The sequence below is a fragment of the Lonchura striata genome, chromosome 14, assembly GCF_050655825.1.
Source record: "Lonchura striata isolate lonStrDom1 chromosome 14, ASM5065582v1, whole genome shotgun sequence".
NCBI classification, from domain to species: domain Eukaryota; kingdom Metazoa; phylum Chordata; class Aves; order Passeriformes; family Estrildidae; genus Lonchura; species Lonchura striata.
In genome coordinates, this window is record NC_140716.1 from 7,366,182 (window position 1) to 7,386,191 (window position 20,010).

At 37.1% G+C, this 20,010-nt stretch overlaps 1 protein-coding gene across 2 annotated transcripts in view; it reads right to left on the reverse strand.

Annotated features, from left to right (window-relative positions):
- The window catches only part of CYTH3 (cytohesin 3), a 45,570-nt gene that overhangs the window by 19,644 nt on the left and 5,916 nt on the right, over nucleotides 1-20,010 (reverse strand). The window contains exons 1-3 of one of the 2 annotated variants that reach the window (XM_085592247.1): nucleotides 9,834-10,045; nucleotides 911-993; nucleotides 303-367 (exon numbers count right to left, since the gene is read on the reverse strand). In XM_085592247.1, coding sequence (XP_085448373.1) covers nucleotides 303-367; nucleotides 911-993; nucleotides 9,834-9,930 — 245 coding nt within the window. In that variant the 5' untranslated portion in view covers nucleotides 9,931-10,045. Of the gene's footprint in view, nucleotides 1-302; nucleotides 368-910; nucleotides 994-9,833; nucleotides 10,046-20,010 lie in introns of those variants that run through there. The other variant, XM_031506166.3, reaches the window with a different exon arrangement.

Here is a 20,010-nt window from a genome sequence, read left to right on the forward strand (position 1 = left end):
AATCAAGACATTTACTTTTTATAATGGAGAAAATTATGATACTATTTTCAACTCCTTTAAGCAATTGCAGCTTCAGAGACTCATATCCTTATCAACTGGACAATAAAATATTACACTCTATCCAACATATTCTCTATCCAAACAAATGACATGCCTGCATGGGATAAAGTCAAGCTTTATAACAGACTAAATAAAGGTCATCCATCTGTTGTTTAGAATGGGAAAGGTATTTTTACTCGCTGTTCCTGGAAGACCTGTTCCAAGGTCTTACTGAATCATGCCCATATGTTGGCATTACTTACCTTTCTTCTACACTAGTCAGATTATCAATTTCAGTCATAACCTCAGCAATTTCAAATTTTAATCTCTGTAAAAGAAGGAAGGACAATACATTAACCTACATTAGAGCATCTTTTGAAATCAACTATCATATAATTTGATCAATTAGATTTTGTTTTCTAATATTTGTTATTCACCTGAAGAAAAGTGAACCAACTTAGGGCTTCCTAAGTATTTAAAGGTTTTATCACAACTGAATGACTTGAACATCTGAACCTGCATTCTCAGTGTGTGCTTGTTCCAGAGCACCAAGACCAAGCTGCATTTATCAATTAATAAGATTTCTTTGCCCCCATTTCTTACTCACTCCTATCCTGGATGCAAATCTGCTGTTTAATGAGTTTTTGATTACACAAATAAAATGTGGACATCTGCACATATTGCATTACATAAATTCAGAAGTTAAGCTTTTTAAAAGCACGCATATGATGCATAAATCCTGTTCACTATTAGAAGTATTTTGTTTAAGTAATTTATATGCTTTTAAAACCATTACCTGAAATTTATATTTAGATCTGTAACTTAATCTACTGAAGGAGTCTTCTAAGGATCTTTACAGTAAATCAATTACCTCAATATCATCAATCAGTTCTTTTTTCCTGCGACGAATATTTAAAAGCTCTTCTCTTTCTTCCATGGAGAGGTCATCAGGCACTGGAATGGATCAAAACATACAATTTTTCAGCATTTGCATTTTAGCATTTGTTACCGCATCATCACACATAAAACTTAATAAGCTGATTAGGAAAAATAAGCTTATATGAAACATCACGACATTTCTTCTACATCGTTTTCAGGAAAAAAAACCCAAAACAAATCAAAACCAACAACATAAATTAAATCTAAATCTAATATATTTGTAATCTGCTTTATTAAAATCTAAGTAAGGTAATTGAATGACTGACTATGGACAGAATCTATATTTCAAAAGAAATACAGACAATTAAAGGAATCTTGTTATCATATGATGTGGCAAGATTTGGTTCTACAGCTTTATTGCCAAATTCACTTTGGATAGAATTCTATTACATCAATAACATACCAAAATTCTTCATGTAAATTAATTATGATTCAGAAGATATTACTATCTTCCAGGGAAAAAAAGCCAAAGAACAGCTGATCCTATACGCAAGAAGTGTGACCTGGTGCTGACTTCAGACATCCTCTAATGGTTGCTTTGAAGAGGGAAATGCAGGCAGGTAGAACCCAACACACACCCTAACACCAAATACCTCCCAGGAGTAGAATCACACAAACATGGGTTTTGCATAACATCTTTTAAGTGAGGCTGTAGTATTTAAGTCAAGTTTAGGTTTCTCCTTGGCCATGCTAAATGAAATACATGACCCTGCTGATAAAAATCAGTTGCTACTGAGGAGGCAAATGTGTGTCTGTCACTCATCCTACCCTCACCCTGTCTGTGTCTGTCTGACAACCAGCAAAGACCAAAAATCATTAGCATAAAACTGCTGCTTTTCCTGAACAATCAGATGTTCCCCAGCAGGAAATTTCTTTGGACAGAGATTACTTCTGCTCATTTGTACAGCACTAGGATCCAGCTACAAATATTCACTTCCTGTGCAACAATCCTGCACTAACAGTTCTAATGCTACCCGTTTTCTTGGAAATAGCTCCTGAATTACAGAACAGCTTTTCCTTCCAGCTCAGTAAAATGGAACAACAAAAGTAATTAATAAGGTGTGTAAGAGCAGCACACAACAAATGTAGTCATTTGGGATGGTCAAGGACACTTTTATGATCTATACACACATAACAGACCATAGCAACAGGATTACAAAGAAAAGTTCCGTTTGAGAGGAGAGTTTTAAACACACATTTGGAAAAGAGCTTCTGTTCAAATCCCAATAATGAAATATATTGATTATTTCAACATCCACTGGTTAAGCTCCTTTCCTCTTGGATCCAAATCATAACAAAATCCAAATGGCGACAGACCATGTTAGACAAGAAGTAATTATGGCAAATGATTTCATTTAACTACTCCAGACACAAACATGATTAAATTACTTTCAGTTTAGGAAATGACAGTCTTCAGTTGAACAAATACCAGACTTCAATATGTTTACCTGCTTATTCTCCTCATCAGAAAGCCACACACTCCTAAAAATCTCTTGCATGCGAATAGTGGTAGACTTCTTTTCACATCAAACTTTACAAATACATGTCCCTCCATCACATCTTTGCCTTAGATGTTTACTCCAAGATCCTAAACCACAGAGAATTAATGACTATACACACACTATGTACATGAATACACCACAAATATTCCAAGTAACTAACAAAAAAAAAAATTAATACTGCTACCCAATGTTGATTATAAAAAAGGAAAACCATATATAATCACTCTCTTAGTTAGGAAGCACACTCTGATATCCTTAAAGCATTTCTGCAGTACTGTAGATGAAATTACACTGCAGCTTTACAGTAGCAGTACTAGTAAGAGATGCTAAATTTTTAACTCTTTGCTGTAGCAAGACATTTTGGTAACTCTCACCTTCACTGGCAACTAGAAATACTAATCAAACCTCAAACAGAAAATCATCTTGAAGCAATAAATATTTAGAATTCATAGGTGGCATTTCTTTTTCTTCAAGGTGAGTTATAAAACCTCTGGATTAGCCACTACCACAAGCCTTTCCCAAATCTGCACACCAGTGAGTAGTATTGCAGTTTCTTCTCCCTTACTCTACCATGCAGTGAAGGCTCCTTGGGACAGGTTTGGCATATCTGGAAAGACTGAAATTGCTTTTTTTGGAATCAACACGAATTGTAACAGTTTTCTATGCTCAAGAAACCCACAAAAAAAAAAGAGAAATCAAACACCTCAGTGTTTTCCTATAGCACCCAATGCTGTCTGCTGTATTCTCCTTTCCTCTGATCACAGCCACAGTAGAGACAAGCCTCACAGTATAATTAATGATGCTGTTAGACAGAAAGGAAAAAAACTAAATGAAGTCAGACTATGTTTTGCATTAGGGAATAACATCAAGTATTTATCTGCCACATACAAGACAAGCAGTCTGCTAGAAAAGAAGATTCTGCATTTGGAGAACACTTATATAAAACTGGACATTATTGCAACATCTTTAAATAATGGTATGTAAATATCAGAGCCAAAATATTTCAGTATCTTTTGACAAGAGTAGAAGAGCCAGGATGTAGCTGAGTGGGAGTTACAGTACAGCTCAATTTCTAGAAACTCTAGGTATAGACAGTATTTTTCTTTCCCTCATACTACCAGCACAGAGATTGACTCACCAGGGTCACTCCCAAGTGCCCTGCCCGTATTCACATGAATTGGCCTCTGTGTGATACTGAAGATGTTTGCCTCATTATCATCCTTCTTCTGGTTGTCTATGACTGCCTCCCTGCTCCAGAGCTGCTCTTTATGCTGTAGAAAATGTATCAGTGGGAAACTCAATGCATCAAAAAAAAGTTTCTGAAGAGACTTCATTACAGCCTGGAAGGTGTCTGCTCCAGGAGGCTGTGGGACTTCATGGCTACTGTACCTGCTGTTTCAACTCTGTCTTAAACTAACTTAAATTAAACTTAAATTAACAGTATTCCTGTACTTCAATTAAAGCTTTTGAAATATTAACATAGGAGGGTAACACACAACGGTGGATTAAAACATCTTCACAGTCCTAAGCAAACATTGCAGGTACATGGTAAGAAATTATCTACTCTGGCAAGACCCTTCCCACGGCCACCCTTTTGCCTCCAGCAAACATGTCTTTTCAACCCTGTGTTCACATAATCCTCCACAAAAAATAACTAATGGAGCACGTATTATATATTTGTTCTGTAAAACACATTTTCTAGCTGTCCTCTCCGAGTCACTTCTGTGAGTTTTATTTCTTTCACCAATCTAAGCACAAAGTAGACAGGATGGGAGGAGTTAGCATGAACATTTAAATACTAAAAAAGAACAAAAGCATTTCAGTACCGTGAACAAGCTACAGCTGCAGCATTCTTTCACTCTATCTTCTAATCTTTAAATAAAGACAATGTTCTAATGTAAGTAATTTCTTGAAATCTTTTCGCTTACATGGAAAGCATTTCCTTTTTCTAGAACTTCAGACCTTCAGGTACTGCTAAATAGAAAGTCAAAACATTATATTTTATTCATGATGAACACATTGTTGAAAACACAAATTATATTCTTGGCCAAACAAAAAGAAAGAAACACACAACATCGTATACATTGCAATACTATTCCTACTACCAACAGGAAAAAAAAACAGAAAAATATTTAATATATTCTAACTTGGCCCAAAGAATTCCTGCAACTAAATTATATATACTTAAATGAACATCCTGCAATGCAACATTTAATGGAACACTCTGTTTACTACACTGCACTAGGGAAAACAAACAAACTGCACCTCACCACAAAAATAAGTGTATTGTGCATCGGTTGTGATGCCACTTGGTTAAGAAATTCTCTACTATGGAGAACCCAAGTACAATATCCAAAGAAGAGCATTATCTCTCAATATGAAGCATTTTTGAGATAGCAAGTACCAAAAAACGCAAAACTTTTAGAGATTGAGAAAGAACTGCAACAGATCAGCTTGCAAAGAAAGTTCCCACAGGTTAATGAAAACTAGGAGCAAATTCCATAATAGGAAACAGAAATCTAGTAATTTCCAAGACCATAATCATAATACTGTCCTCTTTCTCAGTAGTAAAATTCACATCTTTTCCAGCTCTCCAGCAATAAGAAGCAAAACTCCTGTGTTTAAATTCACTCATTAGCCTTTTAATTGCCAGTCACCAGCCAAAGTCCAAAGCAATCTCACTTGACCCCTTCAACTGACTTCAGAGTTCAGTCTTTCAAGAGGACACAGAAAAATATCCACAACCAGCAGAAAGCAAACATCTAACAATATCTAACACAGACAAAACACTAATGCCATACACCAATTCTGTAACCCCACTTACAAAGCAATACAACACGCTGACTCTCACTGCTCAGCTAACTTCTTGGTTTTATAAACATTTTCCTTCTTCTGTGTCAGTCCCAAATAAGTGGTCTTCAGTATTTGCATTCCAAGCAAAAAAACAATTAGATGGAATTTAATTTTGCTGCAGTTGAAACATCTTGCAAGTGTAAAGATATTTATACAATGCAAGGCTTTAAACTAAACAAACCTTTCCTCACTCATACACAAAATGAGCAGACATGTTTCTTCTGGCCTTTAAAATAATATACATTCATCTCTGAGAACAAATCTGATTGTCTCAGAACATTTGCCTCAACGGATATTCTCAGGCTATTCTCTCTTCCTTTCCCCCTACATGTTCCCTTTTTTTAAAAACTTGATTACAGGAACATTTTCCAGCTTTCAGACAAGATGTATAAACAATGCTCCAACCACTTCTGGCTATTAAAAATTCCATAGAAGTTTTCGTAGGAGGACATCCTTCTGAATAGATTCACTTCATAGGCAGAAACAAACTGTAGCTACACTAAATTCCATCAGTAAAACCAGCTGGATTTGGCTGCTTCCTTAACTACCTTACTAAGTGAATCTGCTTTTTAGTCACCGCAGAGCATGTTCCAGCATAGGAGCAATGACACTCCCATTAATGGGGAAAATAATCCTGTACACAATATCCTTTTACATACAAAAAAATCACCAGTTGGTGGTATGAGGAATCTAGGACAGAATCCATGGCTTGCAGAGTTATTTTGAGTTTTCAATCACAAGGGACTCTGTGGCCAGAAATCACATTAGTGGCCAAACCCAGAAGAGAACCTCCAACGCACATCCATCATTCTCATTGTTCAGCTGCTGGAAATCACACCATTACAAGATGTTCCTGAAAACAGTTTTTTCTTTAGGATAAGGACATACTTTGCAGGAAAGTTACAGTAAAGATATTATAATTTTGTGCTTCTAATAACAGGAAGGGGGAACCCTATAAATATTAATACCACATAAAAATACATTTTCAGGAATTTAGAGGAAATAGTTTCCCTCTGACTTGCTACACCTTTGAGATTATTTTCTTTTACTTCTGCTGCACAGGAGATTTATTATATCAGTGGTACTCATTTGTGTAGGTTTTTTTTAAAACAGATAAAAGCATAACAATATTGGAAATATGAAATACATTTTTTGTTCTATACAGAGAAGGTCCAGCAGGGTGATAGTACCATCAAGACTGAAACCATCTCTTGTAAAAAACAAACAGTATTTCTTATATTCCTAAGAATTACTTCAAATAAGGCAAGATTATGTTTTTGTTCTGGCCAGAAATACCCCTACATAATTTGTTAATGTGTTAGCCTCTCTAGTCAAGCAGAAAGTAGGCAGCTGCGAAATTGTGCAAAATCAGGGTCCAGATAACACCGATTTGGAGGGAAGGAAAATTTTACCTGCCTCCCAAAAACCATCTTACTTCAGATATCACAACTGATATGCCTTGCCATGGTACCTGCAAATGTTTCTGTCTGTGGAGTACAGAAGGCAGAGGAGCCAGCAGCAAAAGCAGATGTGTCTTTACAAATGTGAGCAGAGATCAGAGCACCAACAGCTGTGCAGGGGAGCAGGGAGGGAAAGGCTTCCCAGAGCTCTCGCATGAGCTGCTAATCCTGCCTGGGAGCGATGAGCTGCCCTTCTTAACGGCACCAAAGCACAAAGAGGGGCTTTACAGCAACCTCCAATCTTCAGATATACCCACAGAAACTGGAGAGGCACCTCCTTTGCTTTTGAGCTCCTAATTAGGCCTCTGACACAGATACTGGCCATTAGAAAGCAGGGTGTGTTTAAGTTAATGAGTATTTTTTTTTTTCTGTCCATGCTCTTTATTTTCATGAGCAGGCAGTACTGAAGGTCATGATTATATTATACTGACCTCCTTTAATTCTACAGTGTGTCTTATTTCAATGTTTTATGTATTTCCATTAGGAAGCCAAATGTTTTGCAGTAACTAAACAAAACAAAAGAACGACTTTCAATCACATAAAGGAGCATCACTTGGGGAAATCAAAGAAAAAACACAAGGGGACAAGGTCTGAGCAAGATTTCACAGGTAATGAGGTAGCTCCTCAACGTTCCTGCACTGCTTTGCCATTCGATGCCTGGGACCTGTTTTTTTTTCTGAGCTGGCTTTTCCCCTGTTTAGCAGGGCAAATGCTTTCACCAAGGGACCACAGAATTACCCAAGACAACAAAACAGGCACAGCAGAAATTCTTGGCAGCACAAAGGTACAGGGGGACAGCAATCCCCTTGAGGTCAGCCAACCCTAAAACTAGCTTAGCTCAGCCCCAAAACCCCACCCTTACAGGCTGTATTCTCTAAATACTAAAAGTAGTTCAACCTGATATTAATAATAGATAAGCATAGATTTCCTTTCAGAAGCATTTTTCTTTTGAAGTCACTCTACTCTTGCTTCAAGATCAGAAGATGCTTCTAGGCCAACTTTTCTTTCTAAAATATGTAAATACAAATTACTGAATATGAAAAGAAAGCTGAGTTTAATTTAACATTTTAAGTCTCTTACCCAAATACATTAATACTTCCATTAATAATAGAAAGTGTTAAAAATATGCATATCCATGCATATTTAAGAAGTGCAGAAATTTTTTTTGCCAGCTAATGTGGAAATTAAAAAAGGAGATACTGGCCACACTGTAGTAGTGTGTGTTTCAGAGAGGACTATGAACAGATTAGCACAGATAGAGGAAATACTATCCAACATAACATGTGCCTTCACCAGCATCAGTTACCCATTACTATTCAGGAATTCTGGTGAATCACCATTCTGATTTCAGTGTTACAGCTACACACTACCACATTATCACATCTTAACATCACAGTCCCCTTCCAACATGGAAAACAGTAACGTTGAAGTAATGTGGGACAAATACAATGCTGTGCAGTGCCAAGCACTGTAAGTAAAAATGCACAATCTTGTATTGTGCTGCTGGCTTAGGGACAGTGGGGCCATCAATGCCTTAAAATTTTCTTACTCTGCTTTCAGCTTTTTAACAAAATGATTGCATCTGATTTCTTTTCTGCACAGCAAATAATGAGGAAGGGTGACCAGAATCAGCTTTGTGTAGTAATACCACCATTATAAATACAGATATCACTCTTCCAAAACAAAGCGCCACAAGCTTTTTCTTTACACTGCATCAAACCAACAAAATACTGTCAAACAGAAACAATTTTTTTTCCTCCCTTCTCATTATCTATGCTGCACAGCAAAATCTCACAGATAAGTAATTTCGGGAAAGCTCAGTCATAATTTTCTCTCTGTGGAGCATTTGTATGTGCAAAACTGGAGAAAAAAATGCAGAACTTAGGTAGTACCATGGCTGAAATCAAACAAATTTTCTCTGGATGTTTGCATTTGAAAGCCTTTGCTTCTAGTACATTATATTTATAGCATGCATTAACACGAATTTTACAGAGTGTTTACAGAGTGGAAGTCTGCAAATTCTGAATTTCTTTTGTACGCTTTCATGGCAAGATTCAGGTCACAAAAAATTTTAGCACCCCCTGAGGAAGAGAATGATCCAGCAATAACATGTGGGGAGACCAGGGACAGCAGCTGATAGCACATTGTGTATCCACTGAAAATGCAGAACAACAGCCACTTTTCAAGTGGGAGTCTCGGGAAGGAAATCAGGGCTCCCCCTCAACACTATATAGGAGGTGAAAGGAACAGATCACCATGCCAACTATGCACAGCATAGCTAAGTGTCACATTAGAGATATCATGTCTTTAGCTGAAGCCCTTCATTCACTACAGAGCAAAGAAAGGGCAGCAAAAGAGCAGCAGATTTTGCTTGCCTGCAGCAAAAAGAGAAAATTCTGAAATTGAAATGTGTAGATGCAATAGCTTTCCACAAGTAAGATCTTTTAAGCCACACAACAGAAGTAAGATGTGCCTTTTAACTTGAGGCATTTATGGTTTTGCCCAATACAACTGTAGTGTATTACTAGACAGAATTATACAAAGGACTGGATGGAAAGGGACTGGATGGTCCCAGGACTAATTTCTGTGACAGCTCAGCTCACTTCTGATTGAGCCAAGCATACAGACAACACTGACAGGAATTGAAAAATACTTTATCTTTAAGCAACTCTTTGGATGACCAGCACAGGAGAGTGGCTTGCTTAGACTGCTGATGGAAAATGGGTGGAACAAGTGGGAGGCCATACACATTGGGAAGCAGGATAACCTGAAGTACTGCAGCCACTGCTCAGATTTGGTTCTGTGGTCACTTCAGCACGTTTAGGATGACTCCCAGCAGCTCTGTAGAGTGTAAGGCAAAGTTTAAACTACTGACAGGAAAAGAGCAAATACTCTGTCAACTTCTTTTCCTCGTCAGTCAGGAGAGGACTCTTTCTCCCAGCCATCTCAAGGAGTATGTCTGGATGAAAAGGAAAGCAGGGACACTTCATCTCCCACTGGTGCATGAGTCCCAGTAGTCCCTGTGAACAACTGGACTAACCAGACATGTCCTGCTGCCAATTTAGACTTCTTTCAGCTCCAGGATCCAAGCAACTCAGACCAAGGATGGGACAACTCCTCCTGAAAGCAGAGGTCATTTCATCACAATCTGCATGAGGAAGAGGCAAACAAAAACACCAATTCCTTCAGCTTTTGAAATGGTATGAGAAGGAAAAAAGAATAAGACTGTAGCAACGTGTTTCAACTTTACCCTTACAGAAGGACTGTGTTTCCCCAGTCACCCTGAGTTACTGGAAAGAGGAAGTGGTTGGCTGGCAGGTACCTACATTTTTTCCTAAGATAGATCTTGGAAAATAGACTTGAAAAGCAAACACACCAGAGTAGTAGCAGACATTCCTGTCAGATCCATTTCGAGGAGCAGCATGGAAAATTGACAGGAATGTCACAGAGCAGCTGCAGGGGGGTCCTGGAGCCCAGACCCTGTGGTCAGTCACCAGCAATACCCCCAAATCCTGCTCAACATTCAGACACAGCTCATCAGACCTACCATGTTCCCAGCAAAACAGCTGGGCTCAGACAGGCTTTCTGTCACAAATTTCCAGTAACATCTACTCTTGGCAATAGGGGATCTGCTCACAGCACTGTGCTCATTAGTGAAGAGCGTTAGCCATTACTTAGGATTGCCGGCTGTTTCTAAAGCACACAATCCAATTTTCAGAAAAAGCAAGGCAAAGTTGATTTTTCCCCTTCCCCCATCCCTGCCTGACACAGCTCTGGAGTTAGATTTCAGAACAGTATTTATTGCAGAAGCTTTCTATTTATTCATTTTCCAAGATCGGTTGCACGCTGAAGGAGGTGGAGCAACTGCTGGATTTGAAAGCAATCTTCCTTCCCTGAGGAATGTCCCAAAGGCAGCTACAAAGTGCCACACAGGACTGCTCATCTATCAAGTAACTGCTTGAGCAGCATTTATATTCACCCAAAACAAGACAGATTCCAGGATGCACAACTCTGTGCACAATGTGAAGCCTGATGTTGTGTAAGCCTTTGAAATTCCTGCAGTCTCCTCCTGAAAAAGTAACTGTGGTACTTTCTATGGAAACCACTGAGCTGCAATACTTGGAGAGAAATGCACTACAGCTAATACAGCACCTTGCTGCTTGGCTATCTTAGGTTTGAAATGCTCCAGTTTCTTACTATTACATCAGCAGGCTCATTGGTCACATTGCCTGAAGTCTGAGAGGGCACAGAGAGAGTCAGGAATTTACTAAGATTTGTTGGTGAAGGAATAGCAAAGCTTCATTTAAGACTGCAAAACATTTTCAGATTCATCAGAAAAGAGTACACAAAGCTTTTGTGAATTGTTGGTTGCCATCACACCATGAAACAATTAGCTTGACAGGTCACTAATTCAAATATAAAAGAGCTTTTTATCTGGCCCACTGATAACAAGTCTGTTGGATGGATCCACTTACCGTAAGGTCAAACCCCTGGTCTCTCATTCTTTGCTTGGCAAAAGCCCATCAGCAGTCATACCAAATCTGCTTCACCATATTTCCAAAATAGAGCACATTCAACATCTGCTGAAATTCTTCTAAGTACAGACATAAGTTATATGTTACAAAAATAAAGGTTTTTCATACTCCTGGCATTCTGATCAAAAACTCATTTGAATAAATACATTCTTCCTATTTAAACTTTCCCCAACGGTTTCAACTAAATCTGCTGAAATATTACATTGCCCTTTCTAAGCTGTTTTCTTTGCCCCTTACTGGCAAAATCACTGCATTCCTTCCAGAGATCAGTGAAAAATAATCACTGCATTCCTTCCAGAGATCAGTGAAAAATAATCTGAACACATAATCTTTTGTACTTTATTTTGAAGTAACTTAGTCATTTTTCTCAGCTAAGTACCTAAAAATAAAAAAATCATATCCATACAACTTCAAAGATCTAAGCAATTTAGTTTTACTGCTCTCAGTGTCTCTGAGATTCAGCATTTTCACTGAAAATGTAAGCAACTAACTGGGATTCAACCCTCAATCTTGTTTTTAAGTCCACCAACTCCCACTGGTCCTATCAGTGAACATTTTTTCTAAGATTTCCAGTTCATCCTGTCATGCTCAAAGACTAAATATTTCTGTTGACTATGAAACATCTAAGGAGGACTAAGTGTTTTAGTTCTGGGACCGCTCAACACGGCACAAAAGGTAACAATAAAAGATATCACTTCCTAAATGGGTAAAACCTAGAGCAAATCCTGATTTTTCACCTGCACATACCAGTTCCATTTACAGCATAGTCAGATGTAGACTCTGCTAAACACCTTTCCAAAGAGGTAGTGCCTTCAGAGCAGTGTTCTACCTGGCACAAGCTTTCATTATACAAAGACAAACTTTGTGTAAGACTGAAAAAAATCTGACTCCTATTAACATACTTGCAATTATCCTAAATTTGCCTTAGGGCAGCCAGAAATACCAAGTTATAACTTCTGTTAAACAGTCTGTAGCAACAGTGTCTGCAGCTCCAGTGACACAGTTCACATACTGAACAGGGGGAAAACTTACTAATGCAGTTCAGAAATTCTTCTGTGTATCACAGACATGGACAATGCAGCAGTGAGTACAAACCACCTGGAGAACACCATTCACAGGTAAACTCTTTATTGTTTAAATGATTTCCTGAACACTGAAAGAAGTGGTTGGTAATAAAGGAAGTGGCACTATTAAGCCTAGACTTTTGTCCCCAAATAATTCTGACATACATCTGCACAGACAGCAGTCTACAGTCCACTTGAAAATCATACCAAAACTACTTCTAAAAGATTCTTGAATCATAGCATCTATTCTACCTTTTTAAAACGTCTTAATAAAGTGGACCTTGAAACTTTATTGAAGCATCTGAAGCTCAACCAGAACACCTAAGTGCCATACTCAACTGCCCCTGCAGATGTTTAACCAGGATCTCCAAATGTCCAGAAGCTGTTTCTGAAAAATTACATTGCGGTCCTTTAAAGAAAGAAGTTAAACAAAAATAAATTATACCAGTTTTTAATCAGGCTATTAAATTCCATTAGATCCGACTGCAAGTATTTTATCATCAAGTTCACAACTGGTAAGACAACTGGAAGAATTTAATTTTTCTTTTTTTGAATTCTTCCATTCTTTGTACCTCAAAGCAGTGTCTTAACATACACTAAAGAACCTCAAAGCATAATTAATTACAAACTAACAATGAAAGTCCAGCCATTCTGTGTTACCTTAGCTAAGAACTTACGAGAATATAACCTTATCATAAATTTTCCATTTTAAATGCCAAATTGGTTGCTAATGAAATCTAGAAATATTTTATACTGATTTAATGATGATGTACATGCTTCACTAAATCCTGCAGCATGCCACTTCGCACGGCACACATAATATGCTTGTACTAAATAGATGACATATTTTCCATTAGAAATAGCACCAATGGAAAATGACAACTTATACAGACCCACAGAATATAATCACAACATTGTTCACTAATGTCTGCCACCACTGTTAACTCTATCCCAGAAAGTCTCGAGAGGAAGCTAGATATAGTAGCAGAAGCTGATGAACTTCCAGCTGTAAGGGGGTGGAAATGAAAGGAAGCAGACTGATTAGTTGAATAGATTTATTGTATGCACATATTCTATGCTAAAACCCTGTATCTACTTCAACATACATTTTTTTGAGTCATTTGACTGTTCACAATTCAAATACAGGAAAATGCTATCAGACTAACATGTGTTTGTTCAGCAGGAAACCCTTTCTTCAAAATGTAAAATGAGGTAGTGAAAAGCCAAAACTTTGCTAGAATTGTTGTACTATTATTTCTCCAATGTGAGAAGGACCTTTTGATGTTCTCCCATCACATTACAAAATCAGATCTCCTAAGCCCATATGAGCTCCAGAGAAAAACACAATACAGTAATAGTTGCAGGGCAGTGTTCTCTCCCTCTCCAAGATACAAGACATTATCATACTACTTTCTTCAACTTAGCTGGCAGATTTTATTCTCAAGCCACAAATATTTTCTTAATACTCCTTATAATGTGTCATGAATACAGCCAAAACATCCTAAAGCAAATCTGTAAGCCAAGTTTCTTATTCTAGTTGCTGTATTTTCATGGTCTTTGACACTGGCAGAGTCTACATAAAACCAATTTTGCAAAATGCTCTGGAAGTTGATCTGCACTTCAAAAAAACAATTAACTGAGAGATTCCTTTAGGCTCTTCACAATTCACATAAAGATCATAGCCTTTAAAAATAGGGAGAAAAGAACTCTGACTACCATTCTTACTAAACAAGAATAAAATGTAGTACTGGTTATTTAATCCCTGCAAATGTCAAAAAAAAGGGTAAAGCAAATTATTTGCATGGTGTTAATTTAAAATATTGTATGCAAAAGAAGGACATCACAGATACTTTGCATTGCAGTTGGTTTATATTAAAACTGTTCTGCCTTTAAAGCACAGCTTTTGTCCACATTTCACTTCCATTCTGAAGCCAGAAATCAGCTCCTACTTGCTCAGGAAGGAAAATAAGTTGGTGTTGCTGTTCTGTTCTAGTACTGAGGGGCAAAGTGCCAGGCTATCCCACAGCCAACAGACCCACCATAAATTGTCATCCTTTCTTTTTCCTCAAAAAAAAAAAAAAAAAAAAAATTAACAACCAATTAAGGCACAGAGAAAGAAATGCAGAATCCAGGTTATGTTTGAGACTGTAATAATGTTTTAAAATTCATGTCACTGTCAGTATTGATGGCTATAACTTACAGTATTTGAAGTATCTTTCAGTCAATCAGGACTTATAATTTGTATACTATTGTTATTAAAGTTCTTAAATTTCTTAAGATTAGTGTAATTACGAACTGATTGAGTAATGACAGTCAAAATTAAAGGCTTGGAGTAACAGTAAATGAACTCTGAAATTCAGGCAGCTATTTGATGGACTTCTTTGGCAAGTTAAGTTCAGAATGAAGATTTGGAAAGAAAGTAGATACCTAAAAAACAGAGTTGGAAACACCAAATATGCCAAAGGTAAATCAAATTCTATAGAAAAATATTAGGCATCTCCCCTTCTTACATCCTCAGGATCTGTAAAACAAAAACTAGCAAAACACAGCATTAGTGAAATTAATAAAACCAAACCTGTTAATCTACTCCATGTTGTAGCATTACATACTGCACCAATACTGTAAAGAGACTAAAACCTTGTACTGTGAATGAGAAAACAGCATCTTCTTCCATTAAGTAATTTGAAAGAACAGGCACCTTCCCATTCCAACCAGTTCACTTCATTTCTGTTTAAAAAATTAACCAAAAACTCTTAGATGACTTAAAGTCTACAGCAAAATCTGAAGGCGTTTAAGTATTTCAGGATGGGATTTATGGCAGAGCTCTGAAATGGATACTCCTAGTTCCTGTTGCTTTTACTGGAATACTTTTATGGAGAGTCACTTTTTTCCCACCCTACCCTTTTCCTTTACTGAATTGCCACACAATAACTTAGATCTGACCATCACCGGACATCTGAACAACAATAAAAAAAAGTTACAGCTGGATCCTGTATTAGTCCCAGCTGCGCAGGATCTTTGGCTGCCTTCAGAGAACAAGACAACCAATAGGAAAACAGTAGGAGAATTTCTTTTAGCAGCTTACCTCCAAATAAACTGTTTCTTCATATGCTACTACAACAAACTATTTTACTACTCAATGTAAAATATGTTGTTCTTCCTATTTTTCACCTCATTTCTTAAAAAAAAAAAAATTTAAAAAATTAAAACTTCCTTCTTCAAAAACTTTACTACAAAATGCCAGAAAATAATCATCTCCATATGCTCTTTCAAGTCTAACATACCACAACGGATTGATCTGCCAAGTCCACCCACCCACAGGCTCTATAAACTTGAGAGTATTATTTGTATTTAATTTGGATTACCAATTTCACCCAACCTTTCCCCTTCATAAAACATGCTACTTTTCTAGGCTTAATATTCAGGTAGAAGACACAAAAGGAAAATAAATAAGTTTTTAGCCAAACAAGAACAATAATATAATGCATACTCTCTTTACTTTGAATATCAGTGAATTCACAGCAGAAAGACTTAAACCAGTCCTTTTTTTATGTTTGCTCTTATAAAATATCACCTAATCTTTTAAAACATTCATGTGATACTATGTCATTTATTGGTACAAGACCAAGACTAAACACTGCAGTCTTTCCAGCTTACATTGCACAAAATGAGAGTGAAGAAAGTTACATGTATTCTTATTTAAAAAAAAAAAAATCACTGGGAGACTGGGAGTGGGGAAGCTTCCGCTCAGATATTTAAAAAAAGAAAGTTACTATATTTAATGCACAGAAATCCACTTCCTATAGCCAAAAAAATAATCAAATCCATATGCTCCATTCATCTATCCTTGCTAAAACATGTACAGCAAACTGAAATGTCAGCTGCCTAGAAAGGCTGATCACACATAATACACAGAATACAGACTTAAGATTCAGCCTGAGATTCCCACAGTTCTGAGATTACAGAATTAATCAGCAACATCTACACAAAGAATAAACTACTCCCATATACCTGGAACTTCTTAATCTCTCCCTTCTGTGACTGCAAAAGTTTTCCTAGACACAAGAGCCAATTCCCTAAACTCTGACTAGCCTTGACTACCAGTTTCAACCTCCACTCAGAAAATGGTTAATCTGCAAACTACAAATCAGGGATGATAGCAGCACAAATGATAAGAGATGGTGGGAACATGAGCACAGATACTCTCCCTGTCCCCAGATGAATGTTGGATGCTGCTTTAAAATACTGCTACATAATGCGATAATTTTAATGACTAAAAGGGTATAGTAGGTCAAACAGAATAGCAGAAGAGGAAGTAAAATAAGTCTATAAAGTAACACAGTTGCTTTTGAGTCTATGAACATATACTTCCATAATAAGGACTACTCATTTATGTATTTTCATGACAAATACCAAACGCAAAGCGTGTTTTCACCAATTAGTATATACCAGGTTTACAAATACAAGATTATAGCAAGGATCATTTCAGCCCAATAAAGGCTCTTGAAGGCAAACAAAGGCTTGTTTTGTGTGGGTACCAAGCAGAACCTTTTCAGTTAAAAGAAAAACCATTTAAAAAATTGAACCAAAAATATGAAAAACGTAAAGGAAGAAGCACAAAGCAGTAGAGAGGTGTCCATTCACCTACCCCACGCAGTCAAGTCCAGAGATGTATTCACAGACCTGCTGCAATGGATCATCAGCAGACAGGGTTTGCACACAGCAGCTCCTGCCTGGATCAGAGCCAGAGGAGCACTGCACCTGTACAGGAGAGGGGCCAGGTCCTTCTGGTATCTCAACAAAGACTGAGAATGGTCCTGTGCAGGACCCACCTCTGTACTGCATACATGAGGAGTTTCAGGGTCAGAAAATGTATCTAACTTGCAAAGTTCTTCCCCAGGAATGGAGTTTCTCCTTAAAAGAACCACCACCTCTTCTTATGGCCGCTGTGGTTTAACCTCAACTTCCTGGGAAAACAACTTTCCTCCACATCCCCTGGCTGGGCAGCTACAACGCTGGAACAAAAACATGCAGCAGCTTTACAAATTCAAAAATTTCATCTGCAAGTGGTCGAAGTTGTACTCAGAGTACACGGCCTGGTGGGAAAATTCCTCCTCAGTGCAACAGAATGACTGGGCAGGAAGTTCATTAGGACAAATTTACTTGAGTAAGAAAGACAAAAAAGAAAAAAAACTTACTTGGAATCTGACTGCTGAATATAAGAAACACTGCCTCAAACAACCATAATTCCTTATTTTTTAGTAACTAATGCAACTACAAATACCCCTTTTGAGAATACCCCCTCCTTTGTAAGTAAGGCAATGGGATTTGTTTATGTCAGAATTTGACTCTGCAGACAACACTGTGAGCTAAACAAGGACCTTATTAAGGAACATATCTACAGTACATGAAAGCAAAAATGTAACAGCAAATAGACTCTTGAATACTTGGAATTCAACAAGAAAACAGCATCAATGGTATTTTGCAATATGAATCAGATATTAAAACAAAAAATTAAAATCTGCATTCTAGAAATTACACTAATGAGGCAGTTGTACAAAAACCTTAGAGGTGACTCATGAAGAGATTACATCTCACAGCTCCTCTCAGAGAAAACAGTGTGAGGCAGTTCCCTTATGTGCATATGCTAATTTTTTCAGCCTTTTTTTGTGCATGTGTGTGTGTGAGAACAAGAGTGAACACAAGAGACATTGGCCACATTTGTTTTCCTACCCATCAGCTCCTTCTGCCAAAGTACACCTTGCACAGCACTCAATTTCCATCTAATTTGACTAAACAGAAGATGTTCCTATAAACTGTGTGAGAACAAGCAGCTGGATAGAAGAGCCACCAAAACTAATTCCCACAGTAACTTTTAGCTTCTTCCTTACCCTGAGATTGGCAAACTCACAGTTCATAATTTTCACACAGCTTTTTTGTTTTGTTCAGACACTCAACACATTTCATCTAAAAAAATCAACACGGATTTCTCCTTTTTTTATTAAGCACTTACATTAAAAAATCCAACCAACCCCTTGGGCATGACAGCAAAAGCTAGATCTGAATTCAGATTCAACTTTCACAAATTGACAGATCTTAGATTCTTTTTGAAGAATTTTCTTCTGGAATTCAGAAGAATTGTTAGTAAAATCAATAAAATCTATCCTCATTGAGACAATTTCCATTATGCTGCTAAATAACAGAATCAGTTTCAATTCTTCTACACACATGGCATAAGACAACTATTTATTTTTATAATAAACACCTGAAAATGAGGCTAATCACAAAAACCACACTAAGAATGCCAAGCTGTTGAAAAATTAAATCAAAACACCCTCAAATCCTAGATGAGATTATGATTTAGATTTCCCAAGGTTCCCATGCAACATTTCCTGTTAACTCTGTGCGAACCTACTGAATTTGTCAAACACATTTTTTTTTCCCTAGGAAATACTAGATAACATTAGTGTTTGACTTTCAACATGTCAACTTTGAAAACCTACCCACTTATACCTATTTAAAAGCACATATCAGAAATTCAATGAAATTGTGGAAGCAGCTATTTTATTTTCTTTAAATAAAACTTTGCATTAGCAAATAATGTGCTTAAAGAACCTCAGAAAGCAATGAAATAAATGTGGCACAGATGTTCACAAAAAAAAAAAAAAAAGGAAGAGAGAGAACAAGAATGTTTTTACTTCATAGCAACCAAATAGGTCAAGCCATTTCCTTCTTCAGGCAAATCTCAGAGGACCAAAAAACACATGGTTTTCTACCAGATTTTGTACGTCTATCCCACTAAGAGGAAACACTGCAGTCCAAAAAAATTTGCAATACTAAGTTTTCCCATGAAGTTGTTGAAATTAAGAGGAAGTCATACGCAATTAAAAACCATTTACTAGATGTTAAAATTATACAAATGGCTAAATAAATAGACCCTTACTACCTCATTGATACACCTTTCCTGTACAAAATACTGCTCTAAAAGAATGTACAGTGAAGAAGTCAGAAATGCCAACAGCGCATCTGTTCACACAACTTCTCTTTTGCTTCTATAAAATAAAGTAAAACACCACATGTTCTTCACTTCTCTGGGATCCCTGCCTCACAGCTCTATACACTGACAGGTTTTCCTAACAATCCAACTGCTAAGGATTTATTTTTATCCTCTGTGAATGAAGCACATGGTCATTAGGTCCAAGCTCCTCACTAAAATTAGTGCAATCCTTTCATACATGCTTAAGTACTTGTGAACTGCAGGGAGACAAAGTGAACAAGAAATCATTAACTATCACATTACTTTAAAAAGAAGGAAAAAAATCCATACAAATTCACTCAATCGCCACAAAATGCTAACCTGTGTGCTGGCTGGTCCCATGCAGAAGTCTACAGAAAATGTGATCCCATAACCACATTAAATTTATTTGTGCATTCAAATGGGAAAATTAACATTGCATAGGAGAATATATAAGTATGTCAATACTCTTGCATTGCCCTTTCACTGCCATTTTTATTGCAACTTCTCTACAGACTATTTTCTAAGAAGCAATAAATTACATTATCTCACTATTTACTTGTCAATAACCACTCGGGATGCCAGCATGTGTCCAAAGACATC